The following is a 21,290-nucleotide window of genomic DNA, read 5'->3' as shown; positions in this document are numbered from 1 at the left end:
AACTTTCTACGTGGAGTGTGATCAGGTCTTGTCAGGCCTTGTTGTTCTGTTTCTTATTATGATATGGCCTACGGGCTAATCAATAAAATTACTACTACAGTGTATTGTGTCCAAATTTGGTGTCAATTCGTCCAGTGGTTTTTGAGTTATGTTAATTCCACAAACTAACATTACATTTTATTTATACATATTCTATTATTGTTGTATTATTTATATTATTATATATTTATTATTCTATGGTATTATTATTATTATTACATTTACATTATTTACTTTATTATTAACTAGCCGTCCCATGCCACACGTTGCTGTGGCCCAGTCTGTGTATATGTGTTTTGTGTGTATATATATGTGTGTGCATATATTTGTGTATACGTGTTGGCGTATATATATTACAAACCTTTGTCAAAGCAACTTTGCATTTAACCAAGAAGCTTGCCTTAGCTTGTATGGATTATCTTGCAGTCCTTGTGTTCATGTTTTCAGGTCATGTTTTCTTGGGTTTTTGTTTTAGCTGGTGCCTTTCTGGATTAATCTTCAAAGTGCTATTTTATATTGATCTTTTATATTGATCTTTTGGAATATTTCCTTTACTTTTAAGAATGTTTTTACCTTTTATTTTTAATAAACTATAAAGAATTCTGGCTGTGTGCAGTTTGATGTTTTTCAGCAAGGTGAATCTACTCTGAGGTGCGACACACTTTGAGTCCCCTGCTGGAGTGAGAAAAGCAGTATACAAGTGAAGTAAATAATCTTTACATATAAAATCTCAGCCTGCATATGTTTGTGCTCGCAAAACTCAAAAAGTAGTCCATCAATTGACTTGACACTTCGCCACAATATTGCATTCCAATATGTGCATGTTTTTATAGTAAAATGAAATTAGAACACAACATTGCATTCGCATACTCGCATGTATTTAGAGTAAAATTACTTACACTTTTCTACTCCTACCTCACCCAGGGTTTTATCATTTTATCTCGTCCATTTGGCCTGCCCATCCTGTTTGATTTTATATTGTGTTAATTTGCTTTATTGTTTGTTTTGCTACGACGATTTATTTTCTGATGTAGGTTTTTTTTTGTGATTGGATTGGATCACATTTTTTTGTGATTGTGCACCGGGGCTGTGACACAGCTGTCTGAGTGTCCACCGCATTAAGATCACTTCTGACCAAAAGGTCATGAATTATTATTATTATTATTATTATTATTATTATTATTATTATTTCAGTTGCTTCTACCCCGCCTTTCTCACCCCGGGGGGGGGGGGGGACTCAGGACGGCTTACAAAAGCGAGGCACAATTCGATGCCCGCATCACATACAGCAAAAGACAATAACATCATTTAACAACAACAATTCTATCAATAACAGCAATTACCATAAGACAATAATTATAATAGGTAAAAACAACCATAAAACCAATAAAAGCAATAAAAAATCCATACAAACCTCCTTGGCGGTCAGCGTTTCACAGACTCATAGTTCAAATTCCAGTTCCATAATTGTCAGTCCTTTTAGTCCTATTCATCTGGTTTCCATATCTAATTGCCAGGTTGCCCAAAGGCTTCGTCCCACAACCATGTCTTTACCTTCGTCCTGAAGGTGAGGAGGGATGTTGATGCCCTGATTTCCCCCGGGAGTGAGTTCCACAAATGAGGGGCCACCACCGAGAAGGCCCTGCTCCTCATCCCCACCAGCCTCACTTGTGATAGCAGTGGGGTCGAGAGCAGGGCCTCCCCGGATGTAGAGGGAGATACGTTCGGACAGATAAACTGGACCGGAACCGTAAAGGGTTTTGTAGGTCAAAACCAGCACCTTGAATTGTGCTTGGAATTGAACCGGCAGCCAGTGGAGCTGGCACAGCAGCGGGGTGGTATGTTCCCTGTATGTCGCCCTGGTGAGCAGTCTGGCTACCGCTCGCTGGACCAATTGAAGTTTCCTAACAGTCTTCAAGGGCAACCCCACGTAGAGTGCATTACAGTAGTCTAAACGGGATGTAACAATGTAATTGTATCATTGGTGAAGTTCAGAATGCTATTTAATTGTAGGTGAACTATAAATAAAATCAACTACAATTCCTAAATGACATAATCAATCCCTCACCCAATCGCAGTAGTAATCAAATTTTGGTGTTTTGGGTATTTGTGCCAAATTTGGTCCAGTGAATGAAAATACATCCTGCATATTGGATATTTACATTACAGTTCATGACAGTAGCAAAATTATAGTTGTGAAGCAGCAATCAAAATAATGTTATGTTTGGGGGTGAGAAAGTGTATTAAGGGGTCACGGCATTAGGAAGGTTGAAAAGCACTGGTTTAGACGAAAATGAACATGTAGAGTCAGAACTTCTCAAAGACGAACAGAGGAATCAGCAGATCAGCGCGAAGAAAGACTTGAAACCTTGCGAGTTGAATCGAGAAGAAGAAGAGCAACACAATCATCTCAACAACGCCAAGAACAATTAGATCAACAGCGAAGACATATGTAGTAGGCTTGGGCGATCCAGTTCGTTAATTTCGTTATTTGTTATTGATTTGTATTTAAATTAGCTTACGATCCAATATCGAGCCATGCAGGAATAGTGTGAGGAGTAATTAAGAATCAAAACAATTTTTTCCAATTTTCATAATTATTTCGTAATTATTTCGTAATTATTTCGTAATTATTTTCGTATGTCTGGTGCATTATATTGTATATTATATTATATTACTATATTATATATTATATTACTATATTATTATATTATATTATAATTGTATATTATATTATATTATAATATATATATTATAATATAATATATTATAATATAATATATAATAATAATATAATATACAAAGAATATAATATAATAAATTATTATATTATATATATATATTATATTATAATAATATATAATATAATAATATTATAATAATATAATATAATATATAATAATATAATATAATATAATATAATACTTACTTACTTACTTACTTAGGCGATCCCTCGTTGGACGAGTAAGATGGTCTTCCATTATGTTGTATATTATATTGTATATATTATTGTATATATATTGTATATATTATATATTATTGTATATATTATGTTGTATATTATATTATAATAATATAATATACAACAATATAATATAATAATATAATATAATATAGTTGTTGTTTGTTTTATCACACCAACAGTCAACAACAGAGGGAGATGGAAGCTTCAGAAGTTCCCCCTGTCCCATTTGGAGGTTTTTTTTAGCATATTGCGCAATCGCGTCCGCCATTAACGAATCGATTCGTAATTTACGAAATTTCGGAAATTTCGAAAACTTAAATTTTGGAAGTCCTCAGAATTTTGAAACGCTAGCGCACTCGAGAAACAAAACGAGTTTAGAACCAATTTTTTTCTTGATCGCCCAAGCCTAAATGTAGTTGTCACAGCAAAGCGTGGCCAGGTTTACCTAGTAAAATAATAATAATTCTATGGCCACCTAAACTCAGACGAAGAACGGAACAAAATAAAAGGAAACGCTCAGCCACAGGGGTGTTTCTTGTTTCAAATGTCACATTTAATGTTTTCACCACTGTACTTCAAAATCTACATTGTACAAAGTGACCCGCAAGTGTGCCACATTTAACAGACCAACCTCTGAGATTTTACCTTTCATACCACTGTCTTCTTGGGCTCGTTTTATTTATTTATTTTTAAGTTAAGGACACGTTTCTCGTTCGAGTGAGTTGAAATGCTTCAGTTGGTTTTCCATTTTTTTTTAATAAAAAAAAATCCCTCAGGAGCCACACAAAAAAACAAAGATATTTTGGCATCTTTGTTTGAGAAATTCGACGCTCGTCTCGTTCACATCAAAATAATGACTTCATTGAAGTTAAAACTTCCAAAAAACATAACTTAACTCAATAGTTTCAGTTCCAGCTCAGATCACGCCTCTCGAAAATACTCTGCTAAATACAGATAACTTACAATAACTTTAACAGTTAATTGTCCATGACAAACACCAAGGTTTCTCGCTCTCTCAGTCTCTCGCAATCTCGCAATCGCTCTCAATATTTTATTTTATTTTTAAATATCCCAGACCAAGGTTCAAAAAATTTTTTTTAAGACCATTCATTCGTTATTTTCTTTGTACAGGTGAAAAAACAGTCTTCAGTTTTTCTTGCCTTTGTTTTAATATAAAAGTTGGAAGGGACATTCAAGTTTCAAGTCTCCACACTGGACTTTAAAAAAAAATTCATGTGGAGGTAAACAAACCAAGTTGTATACTCCAGGAGGTAGCGGCCTTTCAATTTTGTGTTCATATATATATATACATATGCACAGAATAATTCAGTGTTTGAACAGAAGAATAACACAAAGAGAAGAAATTAGCATAAAATAAAATAAAACAAAACAAAACGTAATAAAAGTTATTTACTACTCCGACATTTCAAGACTTCCACGGCTTTGCCTAGCGACACAAATACAATTAAACGTAATTCCCTATGTGCTTTTTCCCCCCCTTCTCCACTTGTCGTTTTCACCCAACTGTCCAGTGCAGGATTTTCAAAAAATATAATTAAAATCACAAAGTTTCACAGATAGATCTAAAAAAAATGTGCAAGCTACTCTCTCGGTCTCTCTCTCTCTCTATACACAGCAATGAAGATCAAGATTCTTGGAAATCGTAGCCCAGAAATGGATTTATTTACACACATTTTGCAGGTGCATGCGGAGGGGGAGGGAGATGGTTTATGTAAGAAAAGAGCAGAAAAAACCTCTAATAAAAATAGATTAAATATATATATATTTATATATATTTATTTATACCAGGCGGCTGCCACCGCTCATTCTTTCTACTCGTGTCGTCACTTAATCACCACTAAAGTGACGCAAAGAGGCGGGACCATCAGGTGGCAATGACCAGCGATTGGCCAGTGCCCTCTGATGGAGCATCAAGATTGGTCACAGTTGTGTTTACACTCCCCTCACTTTTTAATATTTTTTGGTTTCAAAAAACAACCCCAAATCTTCAGGAATGGATTGGTATCATATCAAACCACCTTCTGCCTTGAAACAACCTCGCTGTCAAGTCGAAGGGTGGAAAAGGAAAGGAAAGCAAAGCCCAGAAACTCCAAACAAGGATAAAAAAACCAAACAAACCAGCAACTTTCCTCTCAATTTGGTTCCTTCTTCTTCCTCCTCTCCAAGATCGCAGCCGCGCTACAATTCGTGGGTGGCGAAAACAAAACATGTGCAACTCCGGATAATTTTTGTTTTCCGTCTTCTAAAAGCACAACCCCAACCTTGACAAAGATTTTTTTAAAAGCCTAGTCTCATTTTTCTCCTACCTCTCGTATCGTACAACGAAATAGTGGTTGTTAATTTACAAACTTCATTAGTAAAAGTACAGTACAAGCATGATTAAACCTCCAGAATTGCAAATCCCAGAATCCAGTGGAAAGCTACATTATGTCTTCAGTAGTACAATATATCGTCCATGTTTACTCCCAGACCAGTGGAGATGGCGGCATCTCGGACGGCTGGGCAACAGTGGAACTGGAAGGCAACAAGCGGACAAGGTCAGAGTTCACTTGCGAGGGAGCACTGAGCGTAGAAAAATTGAATGATACAGCCTCACGTTAAAATGGCACTTCTCATCCCTTCCAAAGGGACAGAATCCAAAGAAAGCACTGCTCTGGAAACCTAGAAATATAAGACTAAGATGCTCTGCCATTTCCCCCCTTCAGCTAAACATTGCGTCATGTTCATCTTCCAGTCACTCAACTACTACTCAATCTCTGTGGTCTTCTCATGGCATCTCGGCCCTGTCCACTCTTTAAATCAGTGGTTGCCAACCTTTTTTTTTTTACCAGGGACCACTTTGACCAAGGACCACGTTGACCAGGGACCACATGACCAGGGACCACGTTGACCAGGGACCACTTTGACCAGGGACCACTAAAACCAGGGACCACATGATCAGGGACCACTTTGACTAGGGACCACTTGACCAGAGACCACTTTGACCAGGGACCACTTTGACCAGGGACCACTTTGACCAAGGACTACCTTGACCAGGGAGCACATGACCAGGGACCACGTTGACTAGGGACCACTTTGACCAGGGACCACTTTGACCAAGGACTACCTTGACCAGGGACCACTTTGACCAGGGACCACATGGCCAGGGAGCACATTGACTAGGGACCACATTGACCAGGGACCACTTTGATGAGTGACCACTTTGACCAAGGACTACCTTGACCAAGGACCACGTGACTAGGGAGCACATTGACCAGGGATCACTTTGACCACAAACCACTTGATCAGGGACCACTGTGATGAGGGACCGCTTAACCAGGGACCACTTTGACCAGGGACCAATTGACCAGATACTACTTGACCAGGGACCACTTGAATAGGTTCCACTTTGACCAGGGACCACTCTCCAACATTAGTATCAAAAGGGTTATGAATCGGTTTTTAGTCAACTTTAGATTCAGTTTGGTTATTTGGGTCTAAACTAATATAATGTCCATAAACACCTCCAAAGTCATGTGGCCAGCATGACTGCATGAAGCACTGTTACCTTCCCGCAGAAGCGATGCCTACTGATCTATTCACATTTGCATTTTTCCAAACTGCTAGGTTGGCAGAAGCTGAGCCTAACAGCGGGAACTCACCCCACTCCTCAGATTCAAATCACCAACCTTTCAGTCAGCAAGTTCAGCAGATCAGTGGTTAAACACACTGCGCTACAAGGGGTCCCATGAGAGACACTCCAAAACGTATAAAAGTGGATCCAGTAATTGTTGGAAATGTGAAGAAAACGTTGGGACATGTTATCACATTATATTGAAAAAGACCCAAAAGTATTGAACTCAAGTACACAGAATGATAGAAGACATTGTAAAGGAGTGGGGTGAGCTCCCGCTGTTAGGCCCAGCTTCTGCAGTTTGAAAACACACAAATGTGAATAGATAAATAGGTACTCCTTCTGCAAGAAGGTAATGGTGCTCCATGAAGTCATGCTGGCCACATAACCTTGGAGGCGTGTATGGACAATGCTAGCTCTTTGGCTTAGAAATGGAGATGGGCACCAACTCTGAGAGTCAGATATGACTTGATTTAATGTCAGGGGAAAAATCTTTACCTTTATATGTGTGTGTGCATGTGTGTGTATAAATATATATGGAAGAATATTATTAAAAGTAGAAAGAGAGAAATAAAGTGATACTTAAAGAGAGTAACTAGTAAGAAATCAAAAGCAACAGGTAATGAGCGGGAGGCTTATAGATTCCTAAACATTAGGAAAAACTCCATGTTGGTAAGAGACAGTTAACAAAACCTACCACTGTCAACATTAAGACACCCCATTAAGAATAAATTAGGAATAGTACTAAAGGTATTGCAAAGCTCTTATAGGATTTTTTTAAAAAAAGAAACCTGTTATACTGCTAAAGAAAAAATAAAGTAAATGAATATCAGATGTGATTACATACAGTTACCTAATAAAGCTCTTAAAAGCAGCAGATTGTGGGTTGATGCACAGCGGGACTCTGCTTCCTTTCTGCTGTTCCAAAATGAACTGATGAATTATTTCTGAAACATAAAATAAAAAGAATTGCAGAAGGAAGGAAGTGAACACAGCTTTGGACAAACAGATGATAACCATGCAGAAAATACTGAGGGACACACATCTATAATACATTTGCATAGAACACGGATATGATATCCGCTCCATCCGAGTGAGGTGCAGTTGCCAAAACTGCTGGGCAAGTTGGCTTATTAACTAAAGACCCTCCTCATAAATGTATAGCAGAGTATCTTATTAGCAACAGCGTGACTCATCACCAGTAGCCCAAAGGAATAACAAGAACAAAAACACTGAAGCCTTCTCACATCAGGCCTCTCACACACTGAGGCCTACTAACACTGGAGCCTTCTCATGCTGAGGCTTCTCACACTGAGGCCTCCCTCATACTGAAGCCTCTTCATACTGAGGGCTACAGGCACACCTATTCATCACCGTGACCCATCACCAGTAGCCCAAAGGGATAACAAGAACAAAAACACACAGACCAATGTTATCTCTTCCTTAGGAGGCTTTTCTTTACAGCAAAATAATATGGTTGAACTATTTACAAGAACAAGGTTTCCATAACAAATGAAGTTCTTTATACTTCCTTCTTTACTTCCATACTGGGCTTCTTTCTCATGCAGATAAAAAGCTTCGCTCTCGCAGAGCTTCTTCTCACACTAAACTTAGGAGTTTCACATAGTAGGCTTTTACACACAACAGCCTTCACGCTGGACCATTACACACAAGGCCTTCAACCTGGGGCTTCTCTCACTGAAGCCTCTTACACCAGGCCTCTCACACACTGAGGCCTACTAACACTGGAGCCTTCTTATACTGAGGCCTCCCTCATACTGAAGCCTCTTTATATTGACGGCTACAGGTACACCTACTCAACTTCGCTGGGCTTGTCACATTGTCCGAATGCCTGATCACTGTCTCCCAAAGCAGTAACTATACTCCCAACTCAAGAACGGGAAACGTAATGCTGGTGGACAGGAAAACAGATTGAAAGACGGGCTTAAAGCCAACCTTAAAAACTGTGGTATAAACACAGAGAACTGGGAAGCCATGCCTCGTGAGTGCTCTAACTGGAGGTCAGCTATAACCAGCAGTGCTGCAGAATTCAAAGAGGCATGAATGGAGGACGAAATTTATTTATTTATTTATTTCGAATATTTGTACCCCGCCCTTCTCAACCCCCTGGGGGGGACTCAGGGCGGCTTTCTATCGGCAGCAATTCAATGCCTCAATATATACATAATAAAAACAAACACTCAGTAAATATAAATAGTTAAAAACATTAAAACAATACAATTAAAAAATCTACTAAGAATTACCACTCTGGTGGCTATCAGCCAAAAAGTGTGGTTGGATGCTCCATCAAACTTATCCATAATCCATTTCCAAGCCGTTGTCAACATTGTTATTGTCATTGTTCGCTTAATTACCCGAAGGCCTGGTTCCACATCCATGCTTTTAACTTTTTTTCTAAAGGTGAGGAGGGATGAAGATGATCTAAGTTCCCCGGGGAGTGAGTTCCATAGGCGGGGGGCCAACACCAAGAAGGCCCTGTCCCTCGTCCCCGCCAAGCGGGGCCGAGATCAGGGCCTCCCCAGAAGATCTTAAACTCTGAGGTGGGACGTAGAAGGAGATACGTTTTGACAGGTACGCTGGACCGGAGCCATAAATGGTTTTATAGGTCAAAAACAGTACTTTGAATTGTGCTCGGAATTGGATCAGCAGCCAGTGGAGTTGACATAACAGGGGGGTGGTATGCTCCCTGTATGACACTCCAGTAAGTAATCTAGCTGCCGCCCGTTGGACTAATTGAAGTTTCCGAAGAGTCTTGAAAGGCAACCCCACGTACAGCGTATTGCAGTAATCTATTCGGGATGTCACAAGAGCGTGGACCACTGTGGCCAGATCAGACTTCCCAAGATACGGGTGCAAGGGAGAAATGTGTCAAGAGGAAGGCGCGTCAAGCCAACCCTGACCAGGACCGCTTTCTGTCTGGAAACCAATATTCTAACTGCGGGATCAAGAATTATGCGGATCAAGAACAGGGCTCCAGAGCCACTTATGGATCTATCACCAAGACACCATTTCTGGAAGACCATCATATTTGAGCTACGAGGGATCAGAAACATATTTGAAACTGTGGATATTTCACATGGCTACTAAGAATCACATGTGATCCACATTTAAATTCATCCTAACTGAGTAAGCATATGATTTTTTAGTCATTACAGTTGCCTAACTCTTGTGGACAGGTAAAAATATCGTTCTCAAGGAATCATGTTCTGACTTGGCGTACTGCTGCTTCCTTAAACCACAGCAGATGGTGGCTGACTGGAATGAGACGCAAATAACACATCTCAGCAAAGTTTATCACAGCTACGCTGCCTTCCAATTTACTTCCCAGAAAAAAGAAATCCAAAGGCTGGTTTTACTCTTTTAATGCACTAAACAAGACCACCTTCTTCTGCTGAATAGGATGTTATAATGGGACATGTAAATTGTTGGGGGCAGACAACGAAGCAATATGAAGTACACAATATGGAGTAAACAGATAGCCGCAACACAGTGAATTTGTGAGTGCCAGGCCTCTACAGCTTCTATAATAATAGTAATAATAACCTATACAGAAAATAAAAGTGAAAATATGTATATGTGTATGTAGCTGGAGTGTCCACTTACACAGAGAAGCTCTTGCCTCCACAAATAGCTACTGCTCACACTACTTAGGAGACACCAAAGGCCCTCCCTCCAATGACACTGCAGGTTATAGAGGATGTAAAGTGGGTCATATGGGGGGGGGGGGTGGTCTGTGTGCCCAAGGTGGTCCAGGTCCGTCATTCATGTGGGCCGCAGTGGTCTCTGGAAGTGAGTGAGGGTACTGCAAGTCCATCATGCGTTCTAAATTTGGACAAGATCCATCATTGGTTGGGTTCACAGTGCTCTCTGGATGTAGGTGAACTACAACTCCTATAAAACAAGGTCAATTCCTCCCAAACTTGGTCATGGGGGTTCTGTGTGCCAAATGTGGTCCAGGTCCATTGTCAGTGGGGGGTCACAGTGCTGTGTCTTGATGCAGGGTAAATTACAAGTTCCATCCTGTTGAGTCAGTCCCCTAATCCCCTCCAGTATGTTCAGTTGCTGATAATTCCTGTTTGCTGGGTAGTAAAGGATTAAGGGAGAGGCAGTGGGCAGGGTCATGCAAATTCCACACCAATGGAGAGAGAAAGGAACACTGGGATGTGGCCCTCACTATAACGTGCAATGTCATTGGAAGCATATAGGAAACACTGCTTGAACACCAAGCACAAAGTAGCTGCACACTTACTAGCAGCACATGGGGTGCAGATCCAAAATTAATAAGAATATCAGCCCTGGCCTTACTCAACTGCAGAGTATGCCTGTCCTGTTTGGCATAAGTCTGCCCATGCAAAACAAAACTGAACAAACATGCAGAATAATTACAGGATGTCTTAAACCTATATTTGTTGATAAACTCTACAAGCTCTCTGGCATTGCCCCCCTGATGTGCAATGGGAAGTTGCTGCTAAATGTAAGAGAAATAAGGTTGAACATTGTGAAAGCCACTCACTACATGGCTACCAGCCTCCTCCCAGTAGACTCAAATCAAGGAAAAGCTTTATGAGAACCACCACTCCTCTTGGTGTCCACCCAACAACAGCAAGGGTTGTTAAATCAGGAAATCCCAACTGGATGGCCCCCCAAGGGTCTTCCTCCAGGGGCAATCCAAGAATGGGCAACTTGGAAGTCCCTGAACAGACTCAGAAGCGGAGTGGTCAGATCAAAAGACAAACTGGCAAAATGGCACTACCTAACAGAATCCCACACCTTATGTGACTGGAGCAGAACAGACAACTCTTCATCTGTATGCTTGTCCACTATGCCCTGCCTCATATACAGAGGAGGAATTGTTAAAGGCTACAGACAATGCGATTGCTGTTGCCTCTTTCTGGTCAAAAGATATTTAGTCACCTGAGCGCCTTCTATTTTTATCAGTTTTATACTAATTTATGCAATGCTTTTGATACAAAATAAATTAGAAGGAGTGCTTTTGGTGGCTCCTCAGCACTGTGGGTTATAGCTGTATGTGGAGGCGGGAGGCTGTCTATGTAAGTAGATACCACTGCCACATACATACATACATACACACATACAGATTTTTACGTTTATTATGTGTATAGGTAGATGGGGGCCAGGGGACAGTTCCACCTTGTCTCCTGTGCTATTCTAATATACTACTACTACTACTACTACTACTAATAATAATAATAATTTTAAAAAAACTTTATTTATACCCTGCTACCATCTCCCCAAGGGACTCGGTGCGGCTTACATGAGGCCAAGCCCAAAGTACATCAACAGTAAAAGCAATCATAAATAGTCAATACAACAATTAAAATAATCTCATAAACAAAAATAAACAATAACAATAACAACAAGCATTTAAAAACCTATGGCTGGGCCAGATGTAATATATTAAAACTTTAAAAAATAATGCTGGGCATGAACAAGATCAAAAAATAACTGAGGTAGAGTTCTCAGAGAGAGATGGGACGTGCAGACAAATCTAAATCAGTGATAAAGTGCATTTAGGGACATATTGCTGAGGGAATTTCCTTATTCTGGGAAGGCACGCGGGAACAACCACGTTTTCAGGCTCCTCCTAAAGACTGCCAGAGTTGGAGCATGTCTGATGTATATATAATATAATATAATATAATATAATATAATATAATATAATATAATATAATATATATACATATAATATTTATAATATTATAACGTAATGCAATATAATAATAATATGATGTTATAATTATATATTTATATTACATGTAATATTACTAATAATATTACGATATAGTGATGTGGTGCAATATAGCAATGTTTAATGCTGATATTGTACTATGCTAATAATATAATATATTGTATGTAATATATACCTTGTAAGCCGTTCTGAGTTCCCTTCGGGGTGAGAAGAGCAGCATATAAATGTCGTAAATAAATAAATTAAATTTCACAAATAAATATAAGCACTTTCCATATGGATGCCAAAAAAAAGTTACTTGGCAGATTTAATATTATAACCTATATTATAATTGTGAACACCCTTTTATTTAATGTACATATGGTCTCTTCTACCGAGGCACAAAAAGCAGCAACATGCAAGATCAAGCATGAAACATCCCAACTCAAAATACTGACCTTTCACCTGCCGAACAGAACTGAGGTTCTTTTCAAACGTATCGTCGAATTTGGGGTTTGTGACAGGTTCAAAATCGTTAGTGTAAACACGTCCAGTCGAGGTGGAGAAGCAACATTTACACATGCAGGTGTGATATCGCAAACGCCCTTCGTCCAGATATGGATGAGCTAAGGCATCCTTAGCAGATATTCGCTTGGACTGGAGTGAGAGAGAAGGCAAAAACACAAAAAGCAAAATATGAAACTTGCAAAAGTAACTCTTGTGACTAGTTTTTCCTTGCTTCCATGTCCTACTATGGATGCCACTAGGAGGCAGTGTTTCCTTGCTGCTAATCACCCTTTCAGGACTTGCTTCTTCCTACTTGGCAGGAGCAGCAGGAAATGTCATGCTGGGTGCTCTCCCAGTCAACAAATGTCTTCTCTAATGCCTTTTCAACACCTCCAAACTGCTCAGCTGTGCACAAATAGCCTCTAGGACTTTCAATCTGTCTCCCTGGCCTTGCAGAGCGACTTAGAAGGATGCTGATTCAATATACTTTTAAATATCATCGTTGTTGTTTTAAATTGTTTTAGACTGATTTATATACTCATCCTGAGCTAAGTGATGAATCAAACCAAATCTTGAACTAAAAACTCTGATCTTGAGCCAATATTTAAGTGCCCACCACTAGGCTCTTATTGACAGGGATGCTTCCCCGGATTCTAGTTATAAGACACAGGATGGGACATATCTGGGGAGCTGTAAAGGCCCCAAAATTAGTTGGCAGTAGCCATTCATAATCTTAAGTAAAATTTTCTCATATCTACTTGATCCAAAATTATTCATTCCTCTAAAAGCTGAGAAAACAGTTCTGCAAAGAGGGATGGGTCTTATAAGCTCCAATGAGTTGTGCATATTATGTACGAGGGTTGAATGAAAAGTAATGCCTCCACCTTCGTTACGTGGGTTTAGATGGGAATATTTCAATAAATCAAACGCAGAAATAATCCTTAGAATGTGCTCTTTAACTACCACTATTCACTTTTCCACATAATCACCAGACAATTGGATACATTTCTGCCAATGATGAACAAGTTTTCTGAAGCCGTCACAGAAGAAGTCTGTGTGCTTTCATTTCAGGCATCAGCATCCTGGGTACCCATCGTGCACAGATTTTTCCAATAGCCAAGCAACACAATAATGTGACCCACATGTTCTTGTGAAATGCCGATTATGCTTGAAATTTCTCTCTGAGTGATATGACGATTGTTAACTTGCATAAAGTTGTCTGCGCAGGGTTCCATACTTCGCACTTTAACAACACAACCTATCAATGCTAAGGCTTCCCGCCAAAATGGAACTGTAGAAGAGAGTCTACTGAATGAGCCAGTACCTGCTGCATACCAGTACTGCCATCTGTCGAGGAGTTACGAAAGTGGAGGCATTACTTTTCATTCAACCCTCATAGTTCTCCAGATGCTTCCAAGGCTCTGCTATTCTGCAGAATTATGGATCCAACAGGACAAGAGAGGCACGAATGGTTTCCAGGATAGTCTTTAGGATTGTTGATGGCAAACTGTGGTCAGTCAACCAGATTTAGTTCCTAAAGCCAAGTTATAGTCTCCCTTCTTGGAAAGCTTGGAGAGAAAGAGCAAAGAGAGTGACTCATTTGCCTCAAGCTTCCCCCTTCTGGCCATCCCTGATGTAGGATGCTATTCCCGTAAGGCTTCATGGAGGAAAATATTCCAGCCCCAAGCAAAGGACTCAGAGCCAGCGAGGGTGGTAGAAGAGAAAAGGCATCTGTTAACAGGATGGCAAATGCCCACTTGCTGCCAATCAAACTTGAAGTGAGGCAACAAATCGCTACCTACACCGATAACAGAGGGAAGGGAATCTAAAATAAGTCACTCAACACCTTTGCATGAATGACTCCCACGTCCTCAGAGTTGTAAAGAGAGAGAAGCCACCTCTGGGAAGGGGAGGAGAGATTGCAAGGAGGCTCTGCGGGTTCGAATCACAGAGCCATTTCACAGAGAAACAAGTGGGGTCTGCACAAATTCACAGTGGGCCACTACTTCAAAACAGTAGTGATAGTTTGCGGGAAACACTGAATCCCTTCAGGTTCTTCTGAAACAGGAGTTAACAGTCCGTGGGAAAGGGATTTAAGAGTCTGAGTAGATCACAAGCGGAACATGAGTCAACAGTATGATGCAGTGGAGGCGCCTTTTCTGGAATTTTTTACGTAGAGGCTGGATGGTTATCTGCTAAGTGCGCTTTGACTGTGCATTCCTGCACTGCAGGGGGTTGGTCTGGATGGCCTTTGGAGTCCCCTCCAACACTATGATTTTAAGGCTCTAAGGCAGGGGTCCTCAAACCTTTTAAACAGAGGGCCACGTCACAGTGCCTCAAATTTTTGGAGGGCCGGATTATAATTTGAAAAAAAAAAACATGAATGAATTCCTGTGCACACTGCACATATCTTATTTGTAGTGCAAAAACACTTAAAAACAATACAATAATTAAAATGAAGAAGAATTTTAACAAATATAAACTTTAGTATTTCAATGGGAAATGTGGGCCTGCTTTTGGCTAATGAGATATGATTGTTGTTGTGTGCTTTCAAGTCATTTCAGACTTAGGTTGACCCTGAGCGAGGGCCGGGTAAATGACCTTGGAGGGCCGTATCCGGCCCACAGGCCGTAGTTCAGGGACCCCTGCTCTAAGGAAAGTTTTCCTTCCAGACCATTCCACAGTCAGGAGAGTCACCAGCCAAAGCATTAGGAACCCGACTGTTTATTCCAGGAGAAATCAAGTGGCCTTCACGATACAATTGGGCTGCAATCCCTCTTGTACAAATATTGGATTTGCCTACAAGTAATTGCTCTATACCAGTGTTTCTCAACTTTCTTAATGCTGCGACCCCTTAATATAGTTGTGGTGACCCCCAACCATAAAATTATTTTCATTGCTACATCATAACTGTAATTTTGCTACTTTTATGAATTGTAAATTTATTTTATTTTAGTCGTGTCAGGAGCGACTTGAGAACATGCAAGTCGCTTCTGGTGTGAGAAAACTGGCCGTCTGAAAGGATGTTGCCCAGGGGACGTCTGGATGATTTGATGTTTTTATCATCCTTGGGAGGCTTCTCTCATGTCCCCACATGAAGAGCTGGAGCTGATAGAGGGAGCTCATCCACCTCTTCCTGGATTCAAACCTGCGACCTGTCAGTCTTCAGTCCTGCCAGCACAGGGGTTTAACCCACTGCGCCACTGGGGGCTCCATGATCTGGGTAATTGATAGGAAGAATAAGGCTGTATTCGACAATGTGTAGGGCTGAGTTAGAACTGGTCATTTTCAAAGGCTTGTTGAAACCACCAATGTAAATATCTGATACATCCTGCATATTAGATATTTAAATCGTAATGTAAATATCTGATATGCAGGATATATTTTCATTCAATGGACCTGATATGCCCAAATTTGAATACTGGTGGGATGGGGGGGGGGGCAGGGATTGATTTCTTCTACAATCAAAGAGCATTCCGAATCCCACCAACGATGGAATTGAACCAAACTTGGCACACAGAACTCCCATGACCAAGAGAAAATCCTGGAAGGTTTTGGTGGGCATTGACCTTGAGTTTTGCAGTTGTAGTTCACCTACATCCAAAGAGCACTGTGGACTCAATGATACATCTGGAGCAAACATTTGGGAGTTGTAGTTGCTGGGATTTATAGTTAACCTACAATCAAAGAGCATTCTGAACCATACCAACAACAGAATTGGGCCAAACTTGGCACACAGAACTCCCATGCCTTGAAAGGACCCACTGTTGCGAGTCTCCCTCCAGCCTTGCACGCTCTCCCTCGCCCGCACATGCGCACCATGCTGCCATGCACTGAGCACGCCTGCTCTCCCTTCCCTGCTTGGAGACTCAGAAACAGCTCTCCCCTTGGCTGAGAGGCCAGTGAAGAGACCAGCAAATCACAGCAGAGGAGGGTTTTCAGTGGGAGGATTCACCGTCTGTTTCCATAAAAGAAGAGAAGGACAGGCGGAGAGATCTTCAGCCATCCCTGCCAAAGGGGTTCCTAAGACCATCAAAAATATATGTTTTCTGATGGTCTTTGGTGACCCCTCTGAAACTCCCTCATGACCCTCCCAGGAGTCTCGACCTCCAGGCTGAAAAACGCTGCTCTAAGGACCATTCCACACTCAGGAGTGTCTCCAGCCAAAGCATTAGAAATCTGACTGTTTATTCCAGGAGCAAAAATCAAGTGGTCTTCAATTTATTTATTTACGGCATTTATATGCTGCCCTTCTCACCCCGAAGGGGACTCAGAGCGGCTTACAATATATATTTTCATACAATATATTATATTATTAGCACAGTACAATATCAGTATTATATATTACTATATAGCACTATACTATTATATTGTAATATTATTAGTAATGTTACATATAATTTAAATATCTAATTATAATTATAATATTGTATTATTATTACGAGTATTATATTGTATTACATTCAAGATACAATTGGGCTGCAGTCTCATACCTACATTGGACTTGCCCACAGGTAATTGCGCCATACTATTCTTCCACATATTTATTAATCTGCTTCAATTATTTCTCTCACATTTTAAATATGAAACACCAACTCACTGGATCGAAGACCAACATCCTACAAAGGAGATGAACGGCTTCATGTGTAGCTTGACTTGATAATGTGTACAGGACAGGAAGGGATGGCTATGAATGAAAAGAAGGAGAGAAAGAGAAATCATTTTGTAAATATACATCCAACTCAATTTCCTTAATATGATGTAATACACAGACATTACACATTGATATTAACGATACATATATTGAAGTCCAAAAACATGAAGTTTGTTGTCCAAGGCTTTCATGGCCTTAATCACTGGATTGCTGTGAGTTTTCAGGGCTGTCTGGCCATGTTCCAGAAGCATTCTCTCCTGACGTTTCACCTACGTCTATGGCAGGCATCCTCAGAGGTTGTGAGGTCTGTTGGAAACTAGGTAAATGAGGGTTTTTTTAGTCTTCCTCTGTTGGGCAAGTGGGCTTATTAACAAAAGACCCTTCCCATGAATGTAACTTACCAACAGCAATGTGATCCAGCACCAGTAACCCAAAGTGATAGAAAGAACAAAAACACACAGACCAATGTCATCTCGTCCACAGGAGGCTTTTCTTTGGAGTAAAATAATATGGCTGCACTATTTACAAGAACAAGGTTTCAATAACAAATGAAGTTCTTTATACTTCCTTCTTTGCTTCCACACTGGGCTTCTTTCTCATGCAGATAAACAGCTTCACCCTCAGAGCTTCCTCTCACAGTGAACTTATGCAGCTTTACACACAGTAGTCTTCACACTGAAGCTTTACACACAAGGCCTTCAACCTGGGGCTTCCCTCACCGAAGCTTCTCTCACCAGGCCTACTCAAACCAAGGCCTACTAACACTAAGGCAGTGGTTCTCAACCTGTGGGTCCCGATATTTTGGCCTTCAACTCCCAGAAATCCTAACAACTGGTTAACTGGCTGGGATTTCTGGGATTTGTAGGCCAAAACACCTGGAGACCCACAGATTGAGAACCACTGCACTAAGGCCTACCTCACACCAAGGCCTTTCTCCCACTGAGGCCTTGTCACACTGAGGGCTCTCTCAGACTTTCTCCCACTGAAGCGAACTAACACAGAGGCCTTCTATATGCCTGCGAGACGTGGACTGTCTACAGACGTCACATGCAACTCCTGGAATGATTCCACCAGCGCTGCCTCCAGAAAATCCTGCAAATCTCTTGGGAAGTCAAGTGGACAAATGTCAGCATGCTGGAAGAAGCAAAGACCACCAGCACTGAAGCGATGGTCCTTCACCATCAACTCCGCTGGACCAGTCACATTATCCGAATGCCCAACCACCGTCTCCCAAAGCAGTTGCTCTACTCCGAACTCAAGAACAAAAAACAGAATGCAGGAAAAGAGATTGAAAGATGGGCTCAAAGCCAATGTTAAAAACTCTGGCATAGACACTGAGAACTGGGAAGCCCTGGCCCTTGAGTGTTCCAGCTAGAGGTCAGCTGTGACCAGCAGTGTTGTAGAATTTGAAGAGGCACGAATGGAGGGTGAAAAAGAGAAACGTGCCAAGAGGAAGGCGTGTCAAGCCAACTTCCACCTGGAAACCAGTGCCCTCACTGTGGGAGAAGATGCAGATCAAGAAGAGGGCTCCACAGTCATCCACGGACCCACCAGTACACTGACCTTGGAAAACTATCCTACTCAGGCAATGAAACATATCCAAAATATCTGTGGTTTGAATGGGAGGAACAAAGTGGCAGTTTTCAATATTGTGGTGACTATTTCAGAGATAAGACGCTCTCTCTTTTTCTGATAGAATGAGAGGAGGAAAAAGAACTCACAATTAAAAGTAATTTCCACCGATAAAAATAGCTCTGACCTCTTTATACAAATCCAAAAAAGCTTCTGGGTTTCTTTTCCCCAGGAAAAGCACTTTGGCTAAAATTCTGGCTCAAGACGCAGTTCGTTGGTTCTCTATCATTTCCTTAGCAGGGCACCTTTTAAAAACAACTGATCTCCTAAAAAAACACAAAGCTGATTATAGAAGTCCTAGCAGGCACAGGTGTTGAAGGAAAAAAAACCCATTAAGATCAGGGAAGGAGAGATTATATAAGACTTTCCCTATTAGTGGCAGATGATTAATTGTTATTGGTATGTGGGAGGAATATGCTAGATGCCAACCGAGGACTAGCGCACACTATGCCTGAAATATAACAAAGCCATCAAGCCTTTCCCGCATCTATTTATGGGACAGTATTAATAGAAAAGGTTAAATTGCTACTGAAGCTTTACAGAATCTGGCAAAATCGAAGGCTTCCTATGCTGCAAGCTTGCTTTTTCTTCTGTTTTTGGGGGAAAAATAAGTAAAAATGAAGGAATTGTATGTTGCTTAAGGTGAACAACTAGCGTATTAGACAGAGAAAACATTCTAGGTGGAAAACTACCATACATCCAGTCAGATCTTACTAAAGAGAGCTGGGTTGAAACTAACAAAATATTTATCAACAAGGAGAAATTAAACTTTGACAATAAAAAGGAAATAATAATAATAATAATAATAATAATAATAATCTTTATTTATACCCCGCCACCATCTCCCCCAAAGGGGACTCGGAGCGGCTTACATGGAGCCAAGCCCGAACAATAAACCACAATACAAAAAATACAAAATTACAATAAAATAAACAACATAATAATAAAGAAAAAAATCAAAAAATCAATAAAAAATAAATAAATCTGATTTTTTTTCGTGTTAGGAATGATTTGAGAAACTGCTTCTGATGTGAGAGAATTGGCCGTCTGCAAGGACGTTGCCCAGGGGATGCCCAGATGTTTTTGATGTATTACAATCCTTGTGGGAGGCTTCTCTCATGTCCCCGCATGGGGAGCTGGAGCTGACAGGGGGAGCTCATCCGCGCTCTCCCCAGATTTGAACCTGTGACCTGTTGGTCTTCAGTCCCGCTGACACAAGAGTTTAACTCATTGTACCAACGGGGGCTCCTAATAAATCTGATAATAATAAATACATATAAAATAAATAAATAAATAAAGTGATGCGGCAGCGGAAAAAAAGCAATGCAATTCTAGACTTTACGGATTTCAATGGTTTCTCCGTGTAGTCTTTCAGACAAGAAACTATCAGGGCCAGCTAATCACTTCCCAACAAAGGATTCCCCCCAGGAAGTAAGCAGTCAGACCTTGAAGCTGTAAGGCCATTAAATGCTAATCAAGGTTGCAACGTTCACCCTTGCCTCATACAGACAAGCGTTCTTTTTCTCACCCTGAACATTATTCCACAGATATATAAACCGTATTTGCTTAGTTTCCAACAGGCCTCCCAACCTCTGAGGATGCCTGCCATAGATGCAGGCAAAATGTCAGGAGAGAATGCTTCTGGAACATGGCCATACATCCCAGAAAACTCACAGCAACCCAGAAAACCACTTGCTTTCCATCCATTTAATACCAAAAAACCCAGAAACAAGAAAATGTAACTGTGGAATCAGCTACGTTGGATTCCTCAGAGGGATTTCTGAAAGGGGTCGTCTTCAGCTCACCTGTTTATGAGGACCCCTGAGTATGTGTGCCTTGGCGCCTTCACAAGCCGTCCTCATCGCTTCCAGTGACGGTGTTCCCAGAAGATCTGTGATCAAATCCAACTGTGGAAATGAAAAAAAAAAATCAGGTGATGAGATTTTTTTTTATAGCTTTGTATCTGCATTCACTCTGCATGTGCTTGTGTGCCCATAGCAAGCCCATTAATTTCATAAAGTTTTCTTAGGCTAGGTATACTCAGAGATGATATCAGTCCCTTCCTCTGAAACATAGCTTATAGTACTTGCTATTTGTTGGCAGTCTCTCATCCAAGGACTAACCAGCACTGATCCTGCTTAGCTTCCAA

The 21,290-nt window shown here is 40.6% G+C and overlaps 1 protein-coding gene across 2 annotated transcripts in view; it reads right to left on the bottom strand.

Annotated features, from left to right (window-relative positions):
• Positions 1-3,535: 3,535 nt before the first annotated feature.
• Positions 3,536-21,290, bottom strand: part of NLK (nemo like kinase) — a 116,949-nt gene continuing 99,194 nt past the window's right edge. The window contains exons 7-11 of one of the 2 annotated variants that reach the window (XM_060756972.2): positions 20,947-21,048; positions 17,456-17,542; positions 12,807-13,005; positions 7,486-7,585; positions 3,536-5,539 (exon numbers count right to left, since the gene is read on the bottom strand). In XM_060756972.2, the coding sequence (XP_060612955.2) occupies positions 7,488-7,585; positions 12,807-13,005; positions 17,456-17,542; positions 20,947-21,048 (486 nt within the window). In that variant the 3' untranslated portion in view covers positions 3,536-5,539; positions 7,486-7,487. The remainder of the gene's footprint in view (positions 5,540-7,485; positions 7,586-12,806; positions 13,006-17,455; positions 17,543-20,946; positions 21,049-21,290) is intronic. The other variant, XM_060756970.2, reaches the window with a different exon arrangement.

This window comes from Anolis sagrei, chromosome 11, assembly GCF_037176765.1.
Source record: "Anolis sagrei isolate rAnoSag1 chromosome 11, rAnoSag1.mat, whole genome shotgun sequence".
In the NCBI taxonomy this organism is placed as follows: domain Eukaryota; kingdom Metazoa; phylum Chordata; class Lepidosauria; order Squamata; family Dactyloidae; genus Anolis; species Anolis sagrei.
Note: the sequence above shows the minus strand (reverse complement) of the source record. Positions and strands in the feature narration are given on the sequence as shown.